This window comes from Pan paniscus, chromosome 11 (assembly GCF_029289425.2).
Source record: "Pan paniscus chromosome 11, NHGRI_mPanPan1-v2.0_pri, whole genome shotgun sequence".
In the NCBI taxonomy this organism is placed as follows: Eukaryota; Metazoa; Chordata; class Mammalia; order Primates; family Hominidae; genus Pan; species Pan paniscus.
Window position 1 is genome coordinate 20127008 of NC_073260.2, and position 27145 is coordinate 20154152.

The window sequence follows — 27145 nt, forward strand, 5'->3', positions numbered from 1 at the left end:
GTATATCTTTCAAACAGTGGTTTCACAAGCCAAATCCCCCTCCAAATTATTTATGGTTCCCATTGAAGCAGGCAGGATTCAGGCGCCCATGTAGGAGGTCAGCACTGGGCCTCTTTGTTGGACACAGGCCATCAGGAGACGACTCTCTCTGTGACTGCTGTGTGAACCTCCGCTGCCGTAGAAATGGTTATGTAACTTTAAACAGTAATGACATTTTACAGAAAAGTGCTTTTTAATTGCTATGTCTTCATTATTCTCTTTCGAAATTGCCCAGGAGATTCTGCCTCCAAGACAGCTCGGCATGTTCTGAGTTTCCATTTTTAAAGAGCAGCCAGTTTTGTATTTTAGCTGCTCCCGGAAAACCCCCAACCCCAAACTTCATCTATTTTCAGTTGCATTAAATGGGGTAGGTAATACTGCCTTTTGTATCCTTGCCAAATGGAAAAATGATTTGACGCAATTTTCTATAAATGCTCTCCCCAAATTCCTTTTGGGCTGGGACCAAGAATAGAATATTTTATCCCCTACAGAAGGGAGAAAGAAAATGATGAGCAAGCTAGAAAAATAGAACTGAGAATATAGTCTGTAGAGTTCCTTTAAGCAACAGAAACTTAACCCCGATCCATACACCCAGTTGCCTATGGGGGATTGGGATCAGCTAAAAATAAATTCGGCTCTAGAAGAGAAAATGGTGATATAGATAAAATGACTAAAAGAATTGTAGACTCAGAAAGAATTGCACACTCTGAAAGAATTGTAGACTCAGTTCAGAAGGGACTTTATTCTTGATTTGTTTTACCTCACGTTTTGGTATGTGTGTTATGCCCTTGTACAGTAGCCCTCCCAAACAGTCACTCAAACCCATACGGACTCATTGCTCATCAATGTGGAGCTCACTCAGTCTCACAGCAGCCCATTGTTCAACTGTATAGCTTAATCTGCTAGAATCCCTTCCATGCATATTGACATATACACCTTTCTCAACAGCCCTGTCACCAATGCTGGTTCAACAGGCACAGAATTCTAAACCCTCCTGCTTATCAAAGCTCTGCAAATATGTGAAGACTGCCTTTTGATTACACACCCACACCTGTTTTTCTTTCATTAATCCTGAAGGTTTTGTTAAACCTTTAACCACTTTAATCAGAGGAGTGGCATCATCATCAATATCGTCATCGTCATCACATCAAAAATAAGAATAGATAACATTTATTGTTTGCTTGCTATGTGCCAGGAGCTTTTCCAGATAATTAGTAGGCATTCTTTCATGTAGTCCTCTCAATAATCCTTGTACATAGATACTAAGTGGAACCTAACAGGCAGGCTGAATATTTTGCTTGAGATGACTTAGGTAGTAAGAAGAGGAGCCAGTGCAGCCCTGCCCAGGTTTTTGACCACAGCATGCAGTGCAGCCATGCCCAGGTTTCTGACTACAGCATGCAGTGCAGCCATGCCCAGGTTTCTGACTACAGCATGCAGTGCAGCCATGCCCAGGTTTCTGACTACAGCGTGTGGTTTCCTGCCATAAGGCATGCTGGAGGAATCATCTTCTTTCCCACAATGTCCCTCTGAAAATATTCTCTTTTAGCTGCCATGTGAAGACAGGTTGAAAGGATGGGGCTTATTTAAGTATATATAAAACCTGAAGAAAATGGAAAAAAGATAAAAATCTAGAAACAACTGTGAATAGAAAATGGAAGAAATGCTGACCTTGTTCAGCAAATCCCTGATGAGTTGGATTAAGGAGTGTCCCTGAAGCATAAATGAGAAAAAAAAAATCCAAATAAGAATACAGTTCTCTTTTACACAGTGAGTAGTAGAACCATTACCTCGTATTGGAAGCTAAAACTGTTTGCAGCTCCAAATGAGGTGGAGAGAAATGTCCTAAGTGAAAGTGCCCTAATGAATTAAGTTAGCCCAGATCTGTCCTTCTCTCTGGGCACCACAGACAATAGACCACTCTGCTGACTTTTCATAGGTACCAGAGTAGTGCTCATGCCCAAATAAATCCTTCTCTATCATTGGCTCTCTGTATTAAGACTTTGAATATTCAAGTATAAAGAGAAGATCATGAGATGTAATCCAGAGTGCTAATCCTGTAACCATGGGCTGGTCACTTCCTATTGGTAGACCATGGCTTCCTCACTGTTAGAGCAAAGAAGAGAAAATTAATTATCTAGTGATGCTTGTGTCTAGTGATGTGTTAGTTTTTATGTTACGGTGGTCCTATTAAATTATATCACTCTAATTATGTTACTCGTACCCTTCAAAACTACCAATGTGTACCTATGATCCACAGAATAATGTCCAAATTCCCTAGCATATAATAAAGCCCTTTGCACACTGGCCTCTGTCCCTCTCTACAGCTATTTTCTACAGCACGAGCACCTCCATTCATCCAAGTTCATTTCTTCACTAGGAATTTTCAGACACATGATGCCTTTCCACTTTTAAGAATGTCCTTCCTGTTCTTCTTTTAACCTAGTGATCTCTTACTTGCTTTTCAACCAGCCCAAATTCTGTCTCCTCTATGAAGGTTTCCCTGCTATCTAAACAATGTTATTTGCAGTCTTCTGCTGTTCATTTGCCTCATATGGCTCTCTCTGCTATAGGTCTATAAAGCCATGTTATGATGATGTGCGTCCATGTCTACGCCTGCTGATTATATTGTAAACTCCCCAAGGGCAAGGATTGTGTCTTTTTTTTTTTTTTTTTATCTCTATAGGCCTAGTGCCTAGCTCAGAACTTGTGTTTCATAAATAGGGTTTATATAAATACTTAAGGAAAGCACTTGAGGAAATAAAGAATAATAAACAATAATGTTATATTTTCAATAAGAGTTTTCTCCACAAATGGAAAAGGTATATACCATGGCTCTAGCCTCAGTCCTACTATAACAGAATAGAGTATGCCTTTCAGAGATGGCCAAAGTCATGACCTGAGAAGTTTAAGTAAAAGTGATGCAACTGGAAGCCTCACCAATAATACCCTGTCTGGATCTAGGTTGGCCCAGAAATATATTGGTTCCAATACACAGAGAGAAATGTAGCAGCTTCAGATTCCTATGTATCACCTTTGGAAATTGTTAATGAAACACCTTTTTTTTAACCTTTCTGTTTTCCCTTCTTGCTATTCTCACACAGGTCTTCAGATAATCTTTCCTCAGTATCTGCAAGAGAAGTTTGTCCAGTCGGCCTTGAGCTATATCATGTGCAATGGGGAGGGGGAGTACCTGTGCCAGAACAGCCAGTGTCGCTGCCAATGTGCCGAGGAGTTTCCGCAGTGCAACTGCCCCATCACGGACATCCAGATCATGGAGTACACGCTGGCCAACATGGCCAAGTCTTGGGCCGAAGCTTATAAGGACCTGGAGAATTCAGGTAGAGAGTCTCACTCAGTGCCACTGCATGAGTGGCCTTGAGCCAAGTCTGAAAGGGAGCTAATCTAACTGGAATTAGGACTGCTGCAAGGGAAAGTTCAGTGACCCCTGACCCATTCACTTTGGAGTGTCCAGATGCAAGTATAATAGCTGTCACAGAGCAGGCACTCAGTAAATCTCAACTGAATAAAATTAATGAATAGCATAATCCAGTTTGTGGTCATATGATGTATTGTTTCTGTCATACCCAGAAGACAGAAAGAATAAATCTGCATAGGAAGCCTCTGGAGAGGGAAGAGTCAGAGGTAGTTGTATTGATTCCTTGGGCTGTGTATGTGTGTGTGTATATTTGTGTGTGTATGTGTTTGTGTGTGCATCCACACACTTCTGTCCATCTCTATAAATAGATAAACATACCTCTATGTGTATATTTATATGTGCATATGCATAGAGATATAGATATCCAAAGAATCTACAGACTATCAAAGCTCAAAGTCTCTTTTCTGGTATCTTAGTTATTTTCTGCCTTTCATAGTTCAGAAAAATGAGTTTCAGGGGTGGAAAGACAGTCATCCAAGCTCCTAAAGTGGATGAAGTCCGAAGTAGGATCTCTGCCTTCATGAACATTTGAGTTTTGTTGGAAAGCCAGGCATTAATTATGTAACCATGCCAATGATTAGGAAATGTCAAGGATACATCTGTAAAAAGGGAGGAGCTGCTGTGAACAAACGATGTAGAGTTGGGGGTCAATGTGGTCAAGGAAGTCTACCTTAAAAAAGAACAGAAATGGAAGTATCTGACTATGGTGCAGATATGAGAAGGTGATTACAGGTAGACCAATGGGAGGCACAAAGGGCCTAGGAGAGAGATGACCATGATGTGGGTTAAGGAGATGGTACAAGATGTAAAAACTGGAAATGTGCAGATATGCCAACATATTTAGAAGGAAAAAATGGCAGAGCTTGATGTTAGATTGTCTACAAGAGTTGAAGAGAAAAGGGATATTGAGGTGATATTCATAAACCTCCTTTAGATAGGCATGTTGGACAACTTGATAGATGTTGATATCTTTCATTGAGCTAGAACACCCTGAAAGATTTGGAAAGAAGACCATGTGCTCACTTTTCTATAGGATAAGCTTGAGAATCCTTGAGACTTCCAAGAAGAGATGCCAAGCAGGTACTTAACATATAATATGTGCTCAAGTACCTGTTAAATAAATGGACTCATGCAAAAAAGCATTACTGTCTTTACAACAACATCATTTTTCTTAAATCTGTTATAATAGCCACCTTAAAGGAAGTACTAACATTTCTGAATTACAGAGTAGGGAACACCTCCTCTATAATCCTCCTGCAAGACCTAGTGTTTTCCCTAGGGTTGCACGGTTAGTAAATGGCAGGATTGGTAATGGAATTCCTGATTCCAAATCTAGTGCTCACAGCAGATTTGGTAACTTAATTTTACTTTGTCCCCCAGGCCTGAGGTTCCCTCATCTGATAAATGAGAAGACATGTTTGTGTTTTTAATATTTGAGTTTATTCAAGTCTTTAGACAAGAAATTATTTGATCAAGCAAAATCTTACCTAGGAGCCAATGTGTACCACAGATAAAAGCAGAGTTCTATGGAATAGCATTTGAAAATAACTGGTTTCTGTGAACTCTAAGCCCTAACCCAGCTCTGGGAGCCCAGAATGCATCAGGGATCCTGCTCCTACAGTGCTGTACAGCTCAAATGGAACTGTGGATGCCTTATAACGACACCCATTAGTCCACTGAAAATCCTGGGAGCCCATAAAAGAGAAAAGTTCATGATGGAAATGTACTATGATGATTATTTGGCCCCAAACAAAGGAAGCATTTGATAAAATGCTTTTGCAGAAAGATTCCGCTGATTACTACAAAAAAGAAAAACAAACAAAAAAAAACAGAGGGAATTTAAGCTATATGCACAAGGAGTAAGACTCTTTAGCATACAATCCTTATTCCCAAGGAAAAGAAACCATTTTAAGTGGATGGATGAGGAAACACAGAAAACTGAGATGCTGCTGAATAAGCTGAACAGGCCAAGAAAATGATTTATGTCACACTTTCTCCCCAAAAGGCATACACTCCCTCTAGATTTCCTGTGCTTCTCTATTTGAAATGGTTTTACCCTTTAAGACAAATCCATTCATCCGTATGTGCATCAGAGCCTTGTGCATATGAGTTTTCCTTTGGTCCATTTTTAGCCCTTAACCTTCGCTACTCAGCCCAGGTGATTTGGAGAGATTAATGACCAGCCCAAAGTAAAAGCCATTGGTTCCTTGATGGCTCCAGAGTGTGGGTGGCCAAATAGGGCCTAGTTTCTATACACAAATGGCAGTCTATATCTCCTTGCTAGGGGATTCGTTGTAGTACTTCTACTTTTATTCAAGAAAGTTGGCCAGGTGCAGTGGCTCATGCCTGTAATCCCAGCACTTTGGGAGACCAAGAAGGGCGGATCACCTGAGGTCAGGAGTTTGAGACCAGCCTGACCAATATGATGAAACCCTGTCTCTACTAAAACTACAAAATTAGCCGGGCGTGGCGGCACATGCCTGTAATCCCAGCTACTCGGGAGGCTGAGGCAGGAGAATCGCTTGAACCTGGGAGGCAGAGGTTGCAGTGAGCTGAGATAGTGCCATTGCACTCCAGCCTGGGCAATAAGAGTGGAACTGTGTCTCAAAAAATAAATAAATAAATAAATAAATAAAGTTAATGTATTTAACTCTTAAATTCTATTTTCTTATCAGACCCAAATTTGGGTTCATTGAAGGCCTGCTTTCCCCTTTGACATCCACGGAGCCCTCTGCAAGATAAGCTTTATGTTTTCCATGAGAGGAGAGTCTAGCTGTCCCAAACAGAACAGAGTCATCAGGGCCTGTCTCCTGCCTTCAGCCAGCTCACTGAGTCAATCAATCCGTGTAGAGTCTTGTGTCATCCTGTCAATCTTATGCTACCATCAACTGAGTACTTTCTGTGTCTCAGGAACTAGTTAGGTAGATGCAGTCCTATGCCACTGTGTCATTCTCAGCATTTGGATTAGATACTATTATTCCTGTTAGCAGATGGGGAAACTGACGCCTTGAGAGAATAAGGGTCCCACAGCTGTTCAGCACTCAAGATGTGACTCCAACTCTTGCCTGTCTAACTGTCTATAATGAAATGCCTGAGTTTTTTCTAGGAGTCAGAGACTTCTATTTTTTATCACCTTTTATTTACTGTTTTCTCCTAATGTACTGAGCCTCGGGATTGCCCTTTTTATGTGTCGAGAGGAAATATAATATACTAAGTAAGAACACAGGATTTGGAGCCAGACTCAAGTCTTAATTCTCCTATCTACTGGCCATTTGACCTTGGGCAACTTCTCTGTGCCCTATTTTCTTTAAAATGGGGGCTCTAAAATACCTACCTCATAGGTTTGCTATAAAATATGGTTATATATGTTAGGTGATTAGGACTGTGCCTGGTGCCTGTCAAGAGCTATGTAAGCATTTTTTAAAATAAAATGAAAGCATAAATGCATAATATACCTAAAATGTCCTTGGAGCTTTTATAACATGAAGGGAAAAGTGTTAGGCTGAAGATTTATAATATTTATATAAATCCAACCATTGGCCTTTTTTCCTACAAAATGATCAACCCCTTGATATTTTTAATTTTCCAGGGATGGGGTGATAGGGATTAGAATTACAACAGATTGGATTATTAGATTGGAAAACAAAAACTCAGGACACAGACCTGGATCTTGTCATTTATCAGCCACGTTACCTTTAAGAAATCATCTTCCCATTTTGGGCTTTGGTTTTCCTATTCATAGAACAAAAGAGCTGAACTAGATAATTTCTATGGATGTGCCAAGTTGACACTCTGAAACTCAGCATCACAAACTGAGGCAGAAACTTTTACCCGGGAGGCCCAAGAGTTTGTCACCATCTCTTAAGCTGGAGTTTTTTGAAATGTGAGATGATGCTAGATGGGACACACATACAACTTCAAACAACACTGGATCACCCGGTGGGGAAGTTGATCCATTTCAGTTCTCTGTGGAACCTGCAGATTACATCAAAAAGTTTCAGTTTGGTGCTAGCATGCCTTTAACACCTAACACTTGCTAATTTCCTGCATTTCAACATGAGAGCAGTCATGGAGGTTTGATTATTTAGCAGGCAACAGTGTCTGACTAGAATTTATTAACATTATCTTCAACATATTTATTTTTATAGCTACCATCTTCTGAAGGCATGCAATAGTGATTTTCTTTGGAGAATTCAATAAACATTTTGTTTTCCTTTTCTTTTAAATTTTTTTGAGACAGAGTCTCGCTCTGTTGCCCAGGCTGGAGTGCAGTGGTGCAGTCTCAGCTCACTTGACCTCTGCCTCCCGGGTTCAAGCGATTCTCCTGCCTCAGCCTCCCGAGTAGCTGGGATTACAGGCACCCGCCACCACGCCGGGTTAATTTTTATATTTTTAGTAGAGATGGTTTCGCCATGTTGGCCAGGCTGGTCTAGAACTCCTGGCCTGTTATCCACCCGCCTTGGCCTCCCAAAGTCCTGGGATTACAGGTATGAGCCACTGCACCCAACCTTGTTTTCAATGTTTAAGTGAAAAACAATGATTTGATTCAAATAACATGTTAAGTAAATGTAATAATATACGAATATTACTATGAGGTTGGTATTCCGATGCCAGAAGTTTGGGAAGCCCTGTCTTAAGCAAGAATGCGGTATGCAGATTCCCTTCATAAGAAAGCATAGTAGCTTTTGCCCTTTCTAGTAGGGGCAGGACAGACTAATGCAATGTTCTATGGCCCTTAAGAAAAAAAAAATTATGTTTGCAGGCCTGGTTTATTGGAAAGTGACACTAAGCATTCAAGGCCACTTTAGATGGGTGTTAACATGCTTAGCCCTTCTCTCTCGGCCTTTGTCTCTCACTAGATGAGTTTAAATCATTTATGAAGCGCCTCCCCAGCAACCACTTCCTGACCATCGGAAGCATCCATCAGCACTGGGGCAATGACTGGGACCTGCAGAACCGCTACAAGCTCCTGCAGAGTGCCACGGAGGCACAGAGACAAAAGATCCAACGCACTGCCCGCAAGCTTTTCGGCCTCAGTGTACGCTGTCGCCACAATCCCAACCACCAGCTGCCTAGAGAGAGGTAAGTGTTGCCACCACCTCCACCTCTGCAGGCACCTACCTGGCATTAGCTACATTATCTTGCTGCAGAGTGAAATGCAATGCAGATGGTGCATTTGTGGGGTGGCAAACAGGACCTCGCATGGTCCAGACCAACAATTTTCTGGATTGCCTCTGGGTCCTCACCTACTGGCTCCACATTGTTTCAGATTCCACATTGTTTCCTGAATGTACCGTGAATTTTCAGCCTCTGTGTTCTGTCTGATTCACCCGATTGAGGAGGGGAACACTAGCCCTGATAGTTGTGTGGCATTATCCTGGCTGTTTAAAATCTATTTCCTATTTAATTTTAAAATTACTGAGCAAAGCCGATTTTAGCATCCCCATCTTAATGGTGAAAAAACTGGATTAACTAATTAATCATTCGCCACCTTATTTATGAGGTCCTTTGAGCAGAGCCAGGAGTGAGTGACACAAATAACAAAATGTAATACCAAATGTCAGGAGACACTTGCGGGGTCATTGAGTGCAGGGTCCTCACCTGAGAGAGTGTCACCTTCAGTGCCTGGCTACCTTGCTTGCCTCCCCTAGTTCCAGCCGTGTCCTGGATATACCAGGTGTTCTGCTAGATGGTGGAGAATACAGAGATGGACAAGACGGGGCCCATGCCTCCATAGAATTAGGGTTTACTACTCTCTCAGGGGCACAGAAGGAAGGAGCCAGGACTTGAATCCAGGTTTTTCGGACTCTATTCTTCCGGGGCATTTCTGATCTGCAGCTGGTAGTTCCTACTGTAGAGGTGCCTCCAGGGTTTCTAAAAGGGCATCACAAGACAGCAAAAGGGCAGGTTGGGGCTCTCTCTCCACCCTGCTTCAGACAGAGCAGCTCTGCTCTTATTTGTTGCATATTTGGGGGTTCTACCTTCAATTTAGTTCTAAGAAAAAGATTCACTCTTAAAAAGAACAAGTCCATTCACATTCACCTAGCATACTCTGTGTCAGTCACATATTTATATATATGATTGTTACCCTGTTGTACAAATCTGGAAATGGAAGCTGAGAGAGGTCAAGTAATTTGTCCAAAGCTACAGTGTAAATCAGTGGTTCTCACTTGGGGGTGACGTTTTCCCCAGGGGACATTTGAAAATATCTCAAGACAATTTTGAGTATCGTAGCAAGGGTTAGGGGTATTATTGCACAGGCAGTTCTCACAACAAAGAAATATCTGACTTCAAAAGTTACTGGTGCTCAGGCTTAGCAATTCTGATGTAAGAGAGACAAGATGCCAGCTATTTTAGGTTGATGCAAAAGTCATCGTGGTTTTTGCCATTATTTTTTAAGTTTTGCCATTACTTTTAAGTAACAGCAAAAACCACGATGACTTTTGAACCAACGTTAATAAATCTATAAATCAAAATCTTATCTTCCTAACTAGTCTGTTCTACTGGCACTCAACATTTAACAACGGCAGTCTTCTACCACAGTCCATCCACCTAATTACCCCGATGAGGTGCACCCTTTTTTCTCTCGTTTTTCTTGCGTCAGAGCTAATGCTGCTATTCCCTCCATGAAGTCTTTCCTGATTGTACTAGCCAATACAGAAAGCTTCTTATTCTAGATTCCCACTAATCTAAAATCCTTTCCTTAGCATATTTCTCTCTCTTTCCCCCCTTATGAAACCTCCTCCTTGTACAGACATTCAAACTCATCTCTGTTTTCCCTATTCCCTCCAAATTTGAGCCCACTGCTTTGCATCTAGCTTGTGATAATTATATTATTTTGTGGATCAAATAGAATTTCTTTTGCCAGTTTCTTGTTGCAATGCTGCTGAAGCAGGGACTAGAAAAGGTCACAAACTTACTTTCTTGTCGAGCACAACAGATGCTCAGACTGCTACCACGAGCAAGTCTCTGAAGAAGCTTCCTTTTAGATCCATCGCACATCTGCCATGAGACCCGCATCGAGCACTGTGGGAAATTCAGAAATGCACACAGTGAACAGTGCTGTGGAAGATGTCTTGTAGAGCAGGAGTGGGGAGGGGTTCTTTTATCAATCAGACCCCATATGTATTAGTTTACGATGGTTGCCGTAACTAAGTACCATGGACTCAGTTGCTTAAACAATAGAAATTTATTTTCTCATAGTTCTGGAGGCCAGAAGTCCAATATCAAGGTGTCAGCAGGCTTGGTTTCTTCTGAGGCCCCTTTTTCTGGCTTGTGGATGGTTGTTTTTTTCTACCTGTGTTTCCACGTAGTCTTTCCTCTGTGTGCATCTGCGTCCTAATATCCTCTCTCTCTCTCTTTTTTTTTTTTTTTTTTTTTTTTGAGATGGAGTCTGGCTTTGTTGCCCAGGCTAGAGTGCAGTGTCACGATCTTGGCTCACTGCAACCTCCGTCTCCCAGGTTCAAGCGATTCTCCTGCTCAGCCTCCCCTTGCGAGTAGCTGGGATTACAGGTGTGCACCACTACACCCAGCTAATTTTTGTATTTTTAATAGAGATGGAGTTTTGCCGTATGGGCCAGGCTTGTCTCAAACTCTTGGCGTCAGGTGATCCACCCACCTCAGCCTCCCAAAGTGCTAGGATTATAGGTATGAGCCACCATGCCCTGCGCTAATATCCTCTCTTAAGAGGATACCAGTTATATTGGATTAGAGCTGACCTAAATGGCCTCATGTTAACTTAATTACCACTTTAAAGACCCTGTCTCCAAACACAGTCACAGTTTGAGATCCTGGGGGCTAGGACTTTAACATATAAGTTTGGAGGGGTATGTAATTCAGCCCAGAATATTATAGGAGGTAGCTTTTGATCAGACCTTTAGGTGAAGAAGCTGTGCATCCCAAGGAGCAACGAAGCTCAATGCAAATCTGGTTGAGGAGGGTCACGTTTGACCATGATAAGAATTCAAACAAATAACCTCTTTCAGTTATGGTGATTGTCATCTCAGAAAATGGAGAGTAAGATCCAAAGGTCCCAAAGACATTGGGCAGGCATATTTATTAAAGGTGAGTGAAATCTCCAGAACACCAAGCATCATCAGATATGCTAAGTTCAAGGGAAGACTCGAGAGGATTTTAGAAGGAGGGTAGCTGGATAGGCATTACAAGGGAAGGAGGAGGGACAAAGCTGGGTAATAGGAGTAACACTGGGAAAAGTCAAGGAGTCTGAATTTGTCCTACCACTAGTAAGCTGTGTGTCCTTGGGCAAGTCACTTCACCATGCTCAGTGCAGGTGTCTGCATCTTTGAATAAGTCTCTGCTCTCCTTTTGCAAGTCGTCAGGTGTAAATAGCTAAAAATGCTCTACCATCACTGGGACCTTCAAAGAAAGAGCTCACAGTGTTGCCGTCTCTCCTCCTAAGGAGGAGAAAACCTGCCCTAATCATCATATTCTTCTCACCTGGAGAGGATGTCTGGCGTTCCACCATTAGCAGGTCACTCAATTATATTAATTTGAGGAATTTTGAGTGCTAGGTAGCGAGGGGTAGGAGCACAGACACTAGGCTCTGTGGCTAATTCCTCTGAAGCCTTCCCAGGAGAGATGAACTTCCTTGGCTGGGCTGTGGGCTGCTTCCTGACATCTGAATCTGAGGCTTTAATGAGCATTTCTCACACCGCAGGGCACCTCTCTGGCACAGAGCAGTGTCGGACAGAGGTGCTAACACTGGGAACCTTGGGCCACCTCTAGCTGAGCAAGCTGGTATTTGCAAATGAACTGATTGCATGGTTTCAATGTGTCTGCTTGCTGAAGTCTGTGGAAGATGAGTGTGCTGAGCAGGTGCCATTACTGCAGCAGGTGCCACAGAGATGTTTACTTGTCTCACAAACAGGTGGCTTTGTTAAGGTAAGGTGGGAGAGGGAAAGACGGAACAAGCACAGGGCCTTAGCCACACATGGACTGGTCCGAATCCTGGCTCCATCACTTACCAGACACAGAGCTTTATGTAAGTCCTGCACCTCATTTGTGAAAGGGGATAATAACACTTGCCTTCAGGTTAAGTATGATGATTAAGATTTTAAAATTTAAATAACCTTGGTAAAGTGCCTGAATCAGTTAAAAGGAAGGGAGGAAGGGAGAGAGTAAGAGACAGAAGGGAAGGAGCTGTCACTTAGTATGTGTATTCTAAAGGTCAGGCGCTGTTCTTTAGCATCTTATATGAGATTAACTGATTTCCTCCTCACTACAGTCTTATGAAGCGATACTGTTACCATTCCTATTTTACAGATAAAGGAACTGAGGCACAGAAAGGTTAATAATGTACACAAGGTCAATAAATGTTAATTTATTGTTACTTCAAAGAAATGTTAAGATTTAGATTTAGTGAGAGGTCAATTATAGCTGATTAAAACTTGGCTTCAATGCTTGCTAGAAACTTAATATTGGCTGGAAGGCAAAAGGGGTATTTTGGCTCTCTATTGGTGTAAAACAATTCACCCCAAAATTTAGTGGCTCAAAACAACACTATGTTATTATCTATTATGAATCTGGATGTTGACTTGGTACAGCTGAGGATATCTCTATTTGGCTGGGGCTCTTGTCATCTGGGGGCTTGACTGGGCTGCATCTCCACAATGACACACTCTCAGAGCCAGTTGATGCTGGCTGTCAGCTGGGGGCTCAGCTGGGGCTGTCACTGGAGTGCCCACACAGGACCTCTCCACGGGGACTGGACTTCTTGCAGCATGGCAGCTGGGCTCAGAGAGGGAGTGTTCTGAGACCAAAAGAAAGCTGTAAGACTTTTACACAGCTTAGCCTTGAAAGTCGGAGAGCATTATTTGTACCACATTCTGTTGGCCAAAAGCCTAACCTGGCTTCAAGGGTGTGAGTATTGGGAGGTGCAGTTCATTATGGGGGCGGGGGACATATATTTTGGAGATGAGGTATAATAGCAATTGAGTAGAATTGGAGCTAGAGGTGACTATCAGATATAGGGAACATAAGATTAATAATAATAACAACAATAATGAAGCAATAGCAGTTACTTACTGAGCAGCTAGAATAACAAGCAATAGAGTTGTCTATTTGTAGAGATTCTGGAGTTAGACTGCCTTGGTTCAAATTCCAACTTCATCACCCGGTTACATTGTAAGTCTGGAGGAAGTTACTGAAACCTTTGAGCCTCAATTTTCTTATCTGTAAAATGGAGCTAATAATAGTGCCTACATTATAAGGTTGTTTTCAGGATTAAATGCTTTAACCTACATAAATTTCTTAGGACAGTGAGTAGAACATGGATAGCACTCAATACATGTTAGGTATTCTTATTCTTTTTCCCCCAAGAACTGATAGTTGGCATATAAATTTCTTGGCACTCAGTAATTAGTTACCTAATGAAATTGAGCATTGGTGACATATATTTTTTATCTAATACTCATGCCATCTCTGTGAAGTAGATGCTCTTGGATCATTTATGGGTTAGGGAACTGATAAGGCAGATGTGATTAATTTATCCAAGGTCACATGGGCAGGTAAGGAGCAGATTAGATTTATTTTGCTGACTTTACTGTTGGACTTGATGGTCAAGATCACTGTGCAGAGCAGCAAGAATGCATGCTGTCTAAGCAGTGTGCAGTGGCAGATAGGAGACTGCACTGGGTTTGGGACGCCCTGGTTTAGTGTGTGGTAAAGCCAAAGGCAGGGTTTGCTCATCAAGGTTGAGGGTAGTAGACCAACATTGAAATATATATACTGTAGTGTGCTGAGATGCAGGAAATGGCCCTGAACATGGAGCCCTGAATTAACTCTCAAGTGCAAGCAGAAACCCAGAAAGACATGTTCCCTGTAGGTAACCAGAAGAGGCCTGGTTCAGTGCAGTCCAAGTCAGCATACATTTCCTGAAAGCTTACTATGTGCCAGGTTTTGGAAGCATGAACATAAGTAAGATTCATTCCACTCCAACGCCCAGTGCTTGCTGAGAGGACAGCAACAAGATAATTCTGGACCACACCTGTTGATGGGGACCAGCAATGGGTCGACCAGATATTTATTGGGTAGTCATTATATATTAGGTTCTGTTTGAGGATCTGGGGATACTGTGATGGATTTCTGTTAGCCCGCAGGAGAGCTGGCCCTAGTGTCAGACTGCAGCTGGACATATCAAGGGAAGGCAGGGACCCACAGTAAGATTCCTGTGGCTTGTCTTGCCACCAGGAGATCCTTACACTGTGCAGTTAAAAAGGGAAAGATGGACTTTAAGTTTGGTCTCAGCTATTACTGGACACTGAGACTTTTTAAGCCTTGGCTTTATCACTTATAAAATGGGTATAATAATTTCTGATTGCCTATCTCAGAGGGTCACTGTGGGGCTCACCAGGGGTAGTGTATAAATTTGTGAACTCTGAATGCTGTAGAAAGGGGGCTATGCAATTGGGATGAACTTGAAGCCAAACACGTCAGGATGGGAATGGGAATGGGAATGGGCTGAGTTCAGGTTCATGGCAACATTTAATAGTTAACACTTCTAAAGCATTTACCGTGCACCAGCCACAGTCTTATGGCTTTCATCTTATTTAATCACTGTAACAACCCTATGAAGTAGCACTAATTTATCCCACTTTATGAACAGAGAAATTAAGGCATAGAGATGTTAAATGACTTGCTGATGATTAAATAGCAGGTAGAAGACAGGCTTCAAGCCCACCAGAATCCTTTCTTGTTACTCCTCTGCTATTCTACCAATCCCCGAGACAAGATGATCCAAGGTGTTTAAGTGACCTGCCAAGACTAAAAACTGCATTGCATAGTGGTGGAAATTGCCTGTCATGGCAAAAGGGAGATGAAGGAAGGACGGAAGGGAGGGATGCGGGAGAGAAAAGGAAGGAAAAAAAGAAGAGAGAGGGAAATAAGGTAGAAAGGAAGGGAGGGAGGAAGAAAAGAAGCACAAAGTCATCTTGGGCAATGCTGAATTTAGCTGGTTCCTGTGCAATTACATAAATGTTTACTAACCACCTTATCTTCCAATCTCGTGTCAGCCACTGAAAGGCATTTAAAGATACAAGCAACTGTGCGTTGGTCCTCCAACCATCATTATCTAGCCTCTGGGTGTGCTAAAAAGACATTGTTTCATGAAGCCAGAGACCTGAGTTCAAGTCCTATTCTGTCCTGTGTGGGCTGGACTAAACCTATAACTCACACTCTGGAGAGCACTGGGTACAGAAATCGTGCCTTGCAGAGGTGAGGTACAGGTTGAGTAGTGAAAAAATTGTACCTCACCTTAAACTAGAGCAGCTCTTTAGCGGTTTTCTTTGTGGAAATTCTGAATTAAAATTTATTCAAGAACATAAGGTAATTTTTCTTTCTTTCTTTCTGTTTTGCTAAAACAAAAACAACAAGACTCAATTATCTCTGAGGTCCTTCTCAACTCTAAGAGACATAACATTTACAGAGAATGAGAGTAATAGTTCAATTCAAGAATATTGGTAGAAGGTCAGTAATTGAATCTTTGAGCAGCATTGCTTTCAGATGATGCTAATTAGTCAATTTTAATGAGTAGCCTATAGTTCAAACTAAAATCTTCTTTTGCCTGAAATTACAATGGCCTTTTAACTAAGTCTCCCAGAATCTACTCTAGTCACTTTCCAATCTATGTTCCATGGCAGTCAGAATTCAAATTCAATCTTGTCACATCCCTGTTTAAAACTTTTTGGTTACTACTTACTGCTTTTAGGAGAAAGAACAAAATCCTCAGGTGGCTGACAGATCTGCCATGATCTGGTTCCCACCTACCCCTTGGCTGGGTTCCACACCATTTCTTGTCTCTCTCAGTGACAGGACAGTTCTGCTAATTTTCTTTGAGTTAACTAAATGCCTAATTCCACCCACTCCCAGTAGCCCTTCATTTCAAAGGATTCACATGGGCTGCTCCTTCTGCTTGAATGTGCTTCCTTTTTTTTCTTTTGTTCTTCACTATAGTAGCTTTTACCTGCCCTTCAGATCTCAGGCTCAAAGATTCCTTCCTCAAGAACATGGTCCCTGCATTGAAAGGCTGTTTCAGGACTTATTTTATATGCTTCCTTCTCATTCTAATTTTCCAATTGAACCCAAGTTCCAGTTTACCATCCAGTTTACCAGTATATCTTTTTTCTTTTCTTTCTTTTTTTTTTTTTTCTTCTTTTTTCTTGAGGCAGAGTCTTGCCCTGTCACCCAGGCCGAAGTGCAGTGGTATGATCATAGCTCACTGTAGTCTCAAACGCCTGGGCTTAAGTGATCCTTCAGCCTCAGCCTCCCAAGAATCTGGAACTACAGGTGTGCACCACCATACCTGGCTAGCTTATCTAATTTTTTTGTATAGCCAGAGCCTCAGTATGTTGCCCATGTTGGTCTCAAACTTCTGGACTCAAGTGATAGTCCCTCCTTGGCCTCTCAAAGTGCTAGGATTACAGACCTGAGCTACTGCACCTGACTACCATTTTCCCTTTTTAAATCTATTTATTAATGCCTATCTCTCTCATGAGACTATCAGCACACACATACATCTTTTCTATATTCTTCATAACTTTGTTCTTATAACTTCCTACCACATGACCTGTCACACAATAGCCATTCAAAAAACTTGTTCAATGAATGGACACATAGATTATTTGCTTCTCCGAATATGCCACAAATGCATGTTGATATAATCTGCAAATTGAGTTCCGTGTCCGTATATAAAGTGTATGTACTTTCTACATATGTTGAATATATTTAGATTATCTTCCTCATTCACAAATGAAGAAACTAAGATCTAAGGGAGGTAAGTGACTTTTCCAGGGTCACTCAGGGAATTTGTGAACAGATCGTAACCAAAATTCAGGCCAGTAAACTGACAGTCCAGACAGTTTAGTAAAATTGAAACTGCAAATGGCGATTGTCTTCAACTGACTTGAATCCAAATCCTAAAGTTATTTCTTGTTAAGTCTATTACTTTGGGAAATGTTCCCTACTGAAGAAAAAAAAAAAAAAAGAAGAACAAGAAAAACAGATACTATTCAATTCAATGAAATGAGATAAAATTCCTAGCATCAAGTAGGTGTTTAAGGTCAGTGTGATTTGATATTTCTTACTTATATCTGGCTATCACCTGGGTTTTTTTAAAGATTAGAGTATTGTGAAGCAAATAAGATCCAGGGAAGCTTAACTTGAGGGCAGACAGTAGAATTATTAGCATTTTCTGATGATGCTTGGTCTTTGATTTCTTTTTACTTCTCAAATTCACATGGCCTTGACCCAGCAGTCTGAGCCTTAGCCAAGCACAATGTAATTACCCATTGTTGAGATGAAAATCTCTTGGGGGCATCAACTTCAGGCTCAGATGCTGGGGCCGTAGCTTCTGAACTCATGTCAGCTTTTAACATATTTCCTTCTCCGTACAGTGTTTAATTGGTGTCTATAGAAAGACTCTGGCTACCAAGATAATCGTTATCTCTATTCTGATGACCCTCAATATTCATACTGATTTTGATTCTTCTCTGTGAACCCTGTACTTATTTGTCTCTGGATTTCATCTCCATAGACTCCTGCAGTGGGGCGGAGGGATATGGCTTCTTATATTTTATTGAACTCAAGTCAGTTTCAGTTTATTAGACTGACAGTCCTGGCTCTGTCATTTATTAGATGTGTGACCTCCAAAAGTCTCCAAACCTACCTGATCCCTCTGTTTCCCCATCTGTATGGTTAGGATAATAAGAATAGCTACCCCACAGAGTTGATGTCCTAGTCAATTCATATGATACATGTGAAAATTCTTCATAACTTGTAAAGAAATATACAGATAGAATGTTAATATATTCAAGGCTGGGCACGGTGGCTCATGCCTGTAATCTCAGTACTTTGGGAGGCCGAGGCTAGCAGATCACTTGAGGCCAGGAGTTCCAGACCAGCCTAGCCAACATGGAGAAACCCCATCTCTACTAAAAAATACAAAAATCAGCCTGGCGTGGTGATGCACACCTGTAATCCCAGCTACTCGGGAGGCTGAGGCACAAGAATCACTTGAGCCTGGGAGGCGGAGATTGCAGTGAGCCAAGATCACGCTACTGCACTCAAGCCTGGGCAATAGAGCAAGACTGTGTCTCAAAAAAAAAAAAATTAATATTTTCAAGAGCACAGCAGTAGTAGACCCTAGATATTTGATGACATAAATAATTGATGACAACACTTTCTATTTCCAAGAAGTGGATGTTTCTGTTGGGTAAAATAAAGCACGAGCCTATCAAACAGAATGTAATCATATAATAAAGAAACAAAAGAACTTAAGAACCTTAGGACTTCAGACTCTCTAGTCTGACAGACCAAAGTGTGTGACTATCATTTACTATTGATAGTACTTGGCATAGTATTAAGGCATTCAAGCTTCAATTTTCTGCATGGCATGATGGAGAGAAAAATAGTAGCCAGCCTTGGAAAGCCAATAATAGAACACAGATGCCAGGGTTAACACATAGCAAAATGGCAAAGCATGGGGCTCTTTGTTGGATGAAATTGGAACCAATAGTTTGTTGGGTAATTGAAAACGTGAAGTTAAACTAGGAAATCCTAAAATGTATACATGCTATACATATATGAACCATTTTATTTTAACTTAAAAACATATAAATGCACATTTCTTGGCCAGCCTCTTGAAGTAAAGCCAAAATCTTTTTTGAGGGTAGTGGTATATTCTATTTAACATTCTACTGGTGTTCCTGCATAAACCATACCATAATTGCATAACATTTCAAACCTCGGTTTATTCAAAGTGGAGCAACAGCTTAGACTCTTAAAAAACAACTTAAATGTTTGCAGATTTTTTTGTTACTTCCCCTTTATTTAAATCGATAGTCATTTTTGTCAATAACTTGTCTTTATAGAATTTTCCCACTGAATTCAAATTAGTTTCCACAGAAAAAAGCAATTCACATTTCATTGATTTATTTTAGTTTTAATTTAGTTATTTCATAACTTTTTAGCTATATTATAAGATGTAATAATAGCAAATGCAACGGGCATAAACAGGTTTGGGAATAAACGAAACTGACTTTCAGCTCGTATGCTTGTTACTTGGTGGAAATAGAAACATGTGGAAATGTAACCCACCAGACAAGAGTGTTCAGTGCGCCATCAGCTTCACACACCACATTTATCTGATGGGAGGAAGAGCCATTTTCCCAAAGTTACTTCATGGAGGTCAATTATGAGAACTTGTCCCACTTGACAGAGAAGCTGTGATTCCTAGTAACTTGCCACGCTTAGTGGAACAACTTGCTCAAGGTCACCTATTATAGTAAGAAAAAAATGATGATAATAATACCTGTCACACATTGACCATTTATTATGTACCAGACAGAGTTGTCAATGCTTTACATATATTAATGTGTGTAATCCTTATGACAACCCTATCAAAAAGGTTCTACTATGCTTCCTATATTATAGACAGAGAGTTTGAGTAGCAAAGGGAAATGCTGCAAGAGAAGAGAGTGAGAGAAATGCATTCCTGCTGGGGAGACTGGAAAAAATACTTTCCTCTGTCTGGATTACTTTATTCATCCTTTAATTTTCAGATTCATCTCGATTTCTTAGGAATATTTGGTCTGACTCAGTGGACCAAGTTGCACCATCCTATTAAATGCCTTTACTGCATCTTCTGTTTCATTTTTTTCTAGCACTTGCCACATTTGCAATGCTACGTTTAAACCCAGACTTCCCCTACTTGACCACAGATTCGGTGAAGGCAGATAACTTGTTTTCCTTGCTAACCAATGTTTCCTCAGTGATGGGTAAAGTGCCTGGAATATCACGACACAGCCTTTGCTGCACTGAAGTGAGGGGACATTTCACATGGGAGCTGAGGGATGATTATGCTTTGTACTTGCAGTGAAAAGAATGATTTTCCATTCAAGAAAGCAATACGTACCTATGAAGAATAGAGTGTGGGATTAATTTTATCCAGAAATGTCAAATCAGAAATCAGAAACAGGATATAAGTCAGAATTAAATACCTGGGCTTTGGAACCAGAGGACTGAGGTTAAATATTGGCAAGCAATGTGCTGAGTGTCCTCTGGCCCTGAGTGTCCTCATCTGTAAAATAAGGATAATATCTCCTCCACAGGGTTATTGAGAGGATCACCCAAGACACATATTCACTGTTCCTAGCATGTAGTAAGTGGTCAATAAATATTAGCACTTAGTGCAATTGTCCTTATTGTTATTGAATAAGGTTAGACCTTTATGTTGGGAAATTATGGAGGGATTAAATATCTAGTGGTGGAGTTTGCATCTTATCATTAAGGTGATATGAAGCCAGCGGGAAAAATAATAGAAGGGATGCTGTGGTTTAGTAAATGTTCTCTGATAGCTATTAGAAAGATGAATTGGAGAATCGATGGGATCTCTCTTTTGGGTGTAAGAGGATTCAGTAGTTCTTCTCTGTGCTGATATGATCTGTGGATTAAAGCACTGCTTCCCAAACTGGGATTGGCATCACCGTCACCTGGAGTACTTTCTGAACATAGATTACTGGGCCTTGTGTCCAGGGTTTTTGATTCAGTAGAACTGAGGTGGGTCCTAAGTCCCAGGTGATACTGATGCCACTGGTCTAAGCGCCATACCAGACTTGGATTAAGTCTGTCTTCACTGCCTTAAATATGGTCACATCTCTTTCTATGCACTTGGTAGAAACTAAGCAAAAATGAGTTCCCCTAAGTGAATCCTATAGGACTTTGAAAAGGAGGAAAATAAGGAAGTGGTATCTGTTTGAATAAGTTTAGAAAATGTTGAATTACAAAAAAATGCGAAATAAAGAAGAGGTCAAGTTTTCATATGTTTCAAATTTGTTTGGCCATAAAATCTTTCTTTTTGAAGTTTTTCAAGAGATTGGGCTCCTCAAAACACAGCTTTGGAAAAAAAAGTGGTTTACACCAGATTAAGAAGCTATGACACAGATTATTTGGTGTGATACCACAGGTTGTCATATTCCCTTCTTGTCAGTAGAGATCGTCATCTTTCCGTAAGTCTTCTTTGAGTTGAGTTTCTAACACCTTCTGCTTAAGCAGATGCTAATGGCTTTGTCTCCCTGCAGGTACCACCCCTGCTGAGAGGTGGCACGACTGCTAACCAGCAGCTGCAGAAGTAACAGCAGGAAGGTGCTCCATTTCTGGTATAATTAGGAAATAAATTTACCCCATGTGGCTTAGGGACATTCCTAACCTTAAAAAGTAAACTATTACCAAGACAAATACCTTATGTATAGATTACTTTAAAGTTTGCAAAGGGCTTTCACACTGATGATGTTACGTGATCGGAATAACCAGTGGATGAGTTAGAGTGAGGGTCAGTCGGCCTCCCCGTTTACAAAGGAGAAAACTGAGACTGACAGAAATGAATGACTTGCCCAAGATTATAAAGTAATACTCATTATCCTGTTGCCATCCTACATAGGCATAGGCCTCTTTTCTTGTCAAATAATATTTACATTAATATTTATACTGAATCTTCATTTATTCATTCATTCATTTATTCATTCAACAAATATTTAGTGAATACTCACTAAGTGCCAGGCGGGATACAAGTGGTAGGGGGGTGAGCAAGACAATGAGTGCCCCTGTTCACAGAGAGCTCAAGATCTAGAAGATAGACTACCTAGAAGATAAAACTGGCCCAGAATTGGTTTGGCATCCATGATTTACTTTAGAAACCTGAGGCTCAGGAAGGCTAAATGACCTAATATTATGAAATCATAAAATTTTGTACCTGAAAGAAACTTAAAAGATTGTCCAGTCTATTCTTATCATTTTCTTAAGGAGTAAAATGAAACAGAGTGTTTTGTCCAGAATAACTATGTTAATTTTTATTATGTAGCAAATTACCATAAATTAAGAGACTTCATGTAGATTTATTATGTTATAGTTTCCAGGGGTCAGGAGTTTAGGTATGGTATAGCTGGGTCTTCACTTTATGCTTCAGAGGCTGAAATCAATGTGTTGGACAGACCAGGTTCTTACCAGTGGGTTCTGGGGAAGAATCCAAGTCCAAGCTCCTTCAAGGTGTTGGCAGAATTCAGTTCCTTGTGGTTGTAGGACTGAGGTTACTGTTTCCTTGCTGTTTGTTGCTAGGGATTCTATGTGAATGGCTAGGGGCCCTTCTCCAGGCCTTGCACAAGGTCCTCTTCATCTTCAAAAGAATAAAGATGCATGGAGTCCTTCTCACACTTCAGACTTCTCCAAGTTCTGCCAAAGCGAGAGAAAAGTCTCTGCTTCTAAAGGGACACATCTGATTGGATTCCTCTGTAGGTCAACTGTGTTATGTAAAAGAACACAGTCACCAGAGTGCTATCTCATCACCATTACAGGTCCTGGGAATTAGAGCCTGGAACCTTGGGGAGGAAGAAGGCATTTTTAGAATGCTCCCTAGTACAGTAGCATAGTTTGGGAATAATAGAATGAAAAAGAGATAACCTGAGTTCTCTTTGGAGCTCATAACATATAGTGTTCTGAATATATATTGCTGTATAACAAATTGACCCAAATTTAGGGGCTTAAAATACCAATTATTATATTATGTTCCTGATTTGTGGATCAGTAATTCATGCTGGAAGTTGCTGGGCAATTGTGTTCTATGTGGAGTTGATTGCAATCACTCATTGGTATTTAGCTGGGAGCAAAGCTGGCCTGGAAGTCCCCAGAAGGCTTCCCTCACATGTCTGAAGCAGAGATGGCCAGAAGGCTGGCCTCAGCTGGGCAGTTCTTCCTTTCCAAGGTCTCTCCATGTAGTCCTACAGCAGAGTGGCCGGACTGCTTAGAATGGATCTCAGAGGTACAAAAGGGAGTTTTCCAAGAGATAGGAGGTGAAAGCTGCCAGTCTCTTCAGGCCCACACCTATAAACTATGTGAATCACTTCTGGCTTACTACATTGGTCAAAGCCACTGTAGGATCTTCCCAGATTCAAGGGGAGAGTACATAGACCTGTTGTCTTTATGGGAGCAATAGCAAAGGATTTGTGGCCACTGGATACATAGGGTAGGTTTTTCATTTGTTCATTTTTCCAGTGTAAAACATTAATTTTTTTGCAAGCACTTTATTTTTTGAAAACAAATTGTATTGTGTGTATTTGAGGTTTACAACATGCTGTTATGAGAGACATATGGACAGCAAAATGGTTACTATAGTGAAGCAGATTAACATAGCTTTCATCTCACCTAGTTACTTTTCTGTTACAAGAGCAGCTAAAATCTACCTATTTAACAGCAATCCCCAATGCTGTATTAATTCTGTAAATGTGTTCTTCCTACTTATTTGCTATTTTGTATCCTTTGACCTACATTTCTCCATTTCCTCTCTCCCTACAAGCAGAGTAACCACTATTTCCATTATCTATTTCTCTGTCTCTGTGTATTTGAGCTCTTTTTTTCTTTTCCTTCTGCATTTAAGTGAAATCATGCAATATTTGTATTTCCGTGTCTGGATTATTTCACTTACAATAATGTTTTGTAGATCTATCTATGTTGTAACAAACAGTAGGCTATCATACTTTTGAAGCTGAATAATATTATATCATATACGTATAGTCAGCCTTCCATATCTGTAGGTTCCACATCCATGAATTCAACCAACTATCGATAAAAAAATATTTTAATAAAATAACAATGCAATAATAAAAATAATACAAATTTTAAAAATCTAGCATTATAACCATGTCATAGTATCTACATTGCATTAGGTAATATAGGTACTCTATAAATGTTTTAAAGTATACAGTAAGACATGGGTAGGTTATGTGTGTAGGTTATGCAAATACTATGCCATAAAAAGGGACTTGAACATCATCAGATTTTGGTATTTTTGGGGGGTTGAGGAGCCAGTTCCCAGTAGATACTGAGAAACAACTGCGTACCACATTTTCTTTATACATTTATTTGTTGATAGGTATTTAGGTTCTTCCCTTATCTTGGCTATTGTGAATAATATTGCAGTTAATATGGGAGTGCAGATATCTTTATCTATCTGTGCTGATTTCATCTCCTTTGGGAATATACCCAGAAGAGGGATTTCTGTGTTGTATGGTAGTTCTATTTTTAATTTCTTTAGGAACCTCTATATTGTTTTCCATAATGGCTGTACCAATCTACATTCCCACCAACAGTATACAAAGGTTTCCTTTTCTTCACAGCCTCGCCAACATTTGCTATCTCTTGTCTTTTTTATAATAGCCATCCTTATGGGAGCAAGGCAATATTGTATAGTGGTTTTAATTTGCACTTCTCTGATGATTAGTGCTGTTGAGTACCTTTTCATATTCCTGTTAGCCATTTTTATGTCTTCTGTGGAGAAATGTCTGTTCGGGTCCTTTGTTCATTTTTTAAATTGGGTTATTTGTTTTTCTGCTATTGAGTTGTAAGAGTTCTTTGTAAATTTTGATTATTAATCTCTTATCAAGTATGTGGTTTGCAAATACTTTTTCTCAGTCTGTAGGTTGCCTTTTCAGTTTGTTAAATATTTCCTTTGCTGTGAAGAAGCTTTTTAGTTTACTATAGGCTTATTTATATTTGTTTTTGTAGCCTGAGCTTTTGGTATGATATCAAAAAATTCATTGCTAAGGCCAACGTTGAGGAGCTTTCTACTTATGTTCTCTTCTAGGAGTTTTTTGGGTTTCAGGTCTTCCAATGAGGCCTTTTATCCATTTTGAATTGATTTTTGTGTATGATGTAAGATAAGGGTTCAATTTCATTATTCTGCATGGGGATATCTAGTTTTCCTAGCACCATTTATTGAAGAGATTATCCTTTTCCCATAGTATCCTCTTGGTGCCCTTGTTGAAAATTAGTTCACCATTTATGATTGGATTTATTTCTGGGCTCTCAATTCTGTTCCATTGGTCTATGTTTCTGTTTTTTTATGCCAGTTCTATATTGTTTTGATCACTGTAATTTTGTAGTATAATTTTAAATCAGGAAGCACGATGCCTCCTACTTTGTTCTTCTTTCTCAGTATTGCTTTGGCTATGTGAGTTTTGGTTTTTTTGGGATTGCTTTTTCTATTTCTGTGAAGATTGACATCGACATTTTTATATGGATTGTTAAATCATTATATTGCTTTGAATAGTGTGAATATGTTGATAATATTAATTTTCCCCATCCATGAACACAGAATATCTTTTCATTTATTTGTGTCTTTTTTAATTTCTTTAATGTTTTATAGTTTTCAGTGCACAAATCTTTAACTTCCTTGGTCAAATTTATTCCTAAGTATTTTTTTTGTAAATGAGATTCTTTTTAAAATTTCTTTTTCAACTAAGTTATTTGTGTGTAGAAGTGCTACTCATTTTTGTATCTTAATTTTGTATAATTCAACTTTATTTAATTCATTTATTCTAATAGTTTTTTGTGGGGGGATCTTTGGGGTTTTCTGCATATAGAATTATGACACTTGCAAATAGAGTTTATTCTACTTCTTCCTTTCTGATTTGGATGCTTTTTTATTTCTTTTTCTTGTCTGGTTGCTCTTGCTAGTACTTCCAGTACTGTATTGAATAGAAGTGGTAAGAGTGGACATTCTTGCCTTGAATTGAATGTTAGTGGAAAAGCTTTCAGTTGTTTCCTGTTGATTATGATGTTAGCTGTGGGTTTTTCATAAATGCCCTTTATTATATTGATAAACTTTTATTCTATAGCTAAATTTATGAGTTTTAACAAGAAAAAATGTATAACTTTGTCAAGTACTTTTTTCTGTATCAATTGAGGTGATCTTATGATTTTAATCTTTTATTCTGTTAATGTGATATATGACACTTATTGATTTGTATATATTAAACCAGCCTTGCGTTCCTGGGATCAATTCCACTTGGTTTAGATGTGTTGTTAAATTCAGCTTGCTAATATTTTATTGAGGATTTTTGCATCAATGTTCATTAAAGACATTGGCCTGTAGTTTTCTATTTTTGCAGTGTCTTTGTCTGGCTTAGATATCAAGGTGATGCTGCCTCATAACATGTGTTTGGAAGTATTCCCTCTAGCTCTATTTTTTGGAAGAATTTAAGAAGTATTGGTAACAATTATTTTTTGAATATTTGGTAGAATTGAGCCATGAAGCCATCTGGTCCTGGGCTTTTCCTTAGTGGAAGGTTTTTAAATATTACTTCACTTCAATGTCTTTGTTAGTGGTCTGTTCAGGTTTTCTTTTTCTTCCTGATTCAAACTTCATAGGTTGCATTTTCCAGGAATTTATCCATTTCCTCCAGATTATCCAATTTGTTGGCATATAATTGTTCATAATAGTCCCTTATGATCCTTTTTATTTCTGAGACATCTGTTGTAGTGTCTCCACTTTCATTTCTGATTTTATTTATTTGAGTTTTCTTTTTTTTTTTTTTTTTAGTCTAGCTAAGGGTTTGTTGATTTTGCTTAGTTTGTCAATGAACCAACTCTTGGGTTTATTGATTTTTTTTCCATGACTTTTGTGTTCTCTATTTGATTTATTTCTGTTCTGATCATCATTATTTCCTTCCTTCTGCTAAATTACAGTTTAGTTTCCTCTTTTACTAACTCCTTAATTTATTTGGGATCTTTATTCTTGTTTATTATTTATTGCTATAAGCCTCCCTCTGATAACTTCTTTTGATGCATCCTATAGGTTTTCATATGTCATGTTTCTACTGTTAT

At 39.7% G+C, this 27145-nt stretch overlaps 1 protein-coding gene across 2 annotated transcripts in view; it reads left to right on the plus strand.

Moving 5' to 3' along the window:
• The window catches only part of BRINP1 (BMP/retinoic acid inducible neural specific 1), a 203339-nt gene that overhangs the window by 152790 nt on the left and 23404 nt on the right, over positions 1-27145 (plus strand). For both annotated transcript variants that reach the window (XM_003833086.5, XM_063593923.1), the window contains 2 exons: positions 3144-3380; positions 8338-8560. In XM_003833086.5, coding sequence (XP_003833134.1) covers positions 3144-3380; positions 8338-8560 — 460 coding nt within the window. The remainder of the gene's footprint in view (positions 1-3143; positions 3381-8337; positions 8561-27145) is intronic.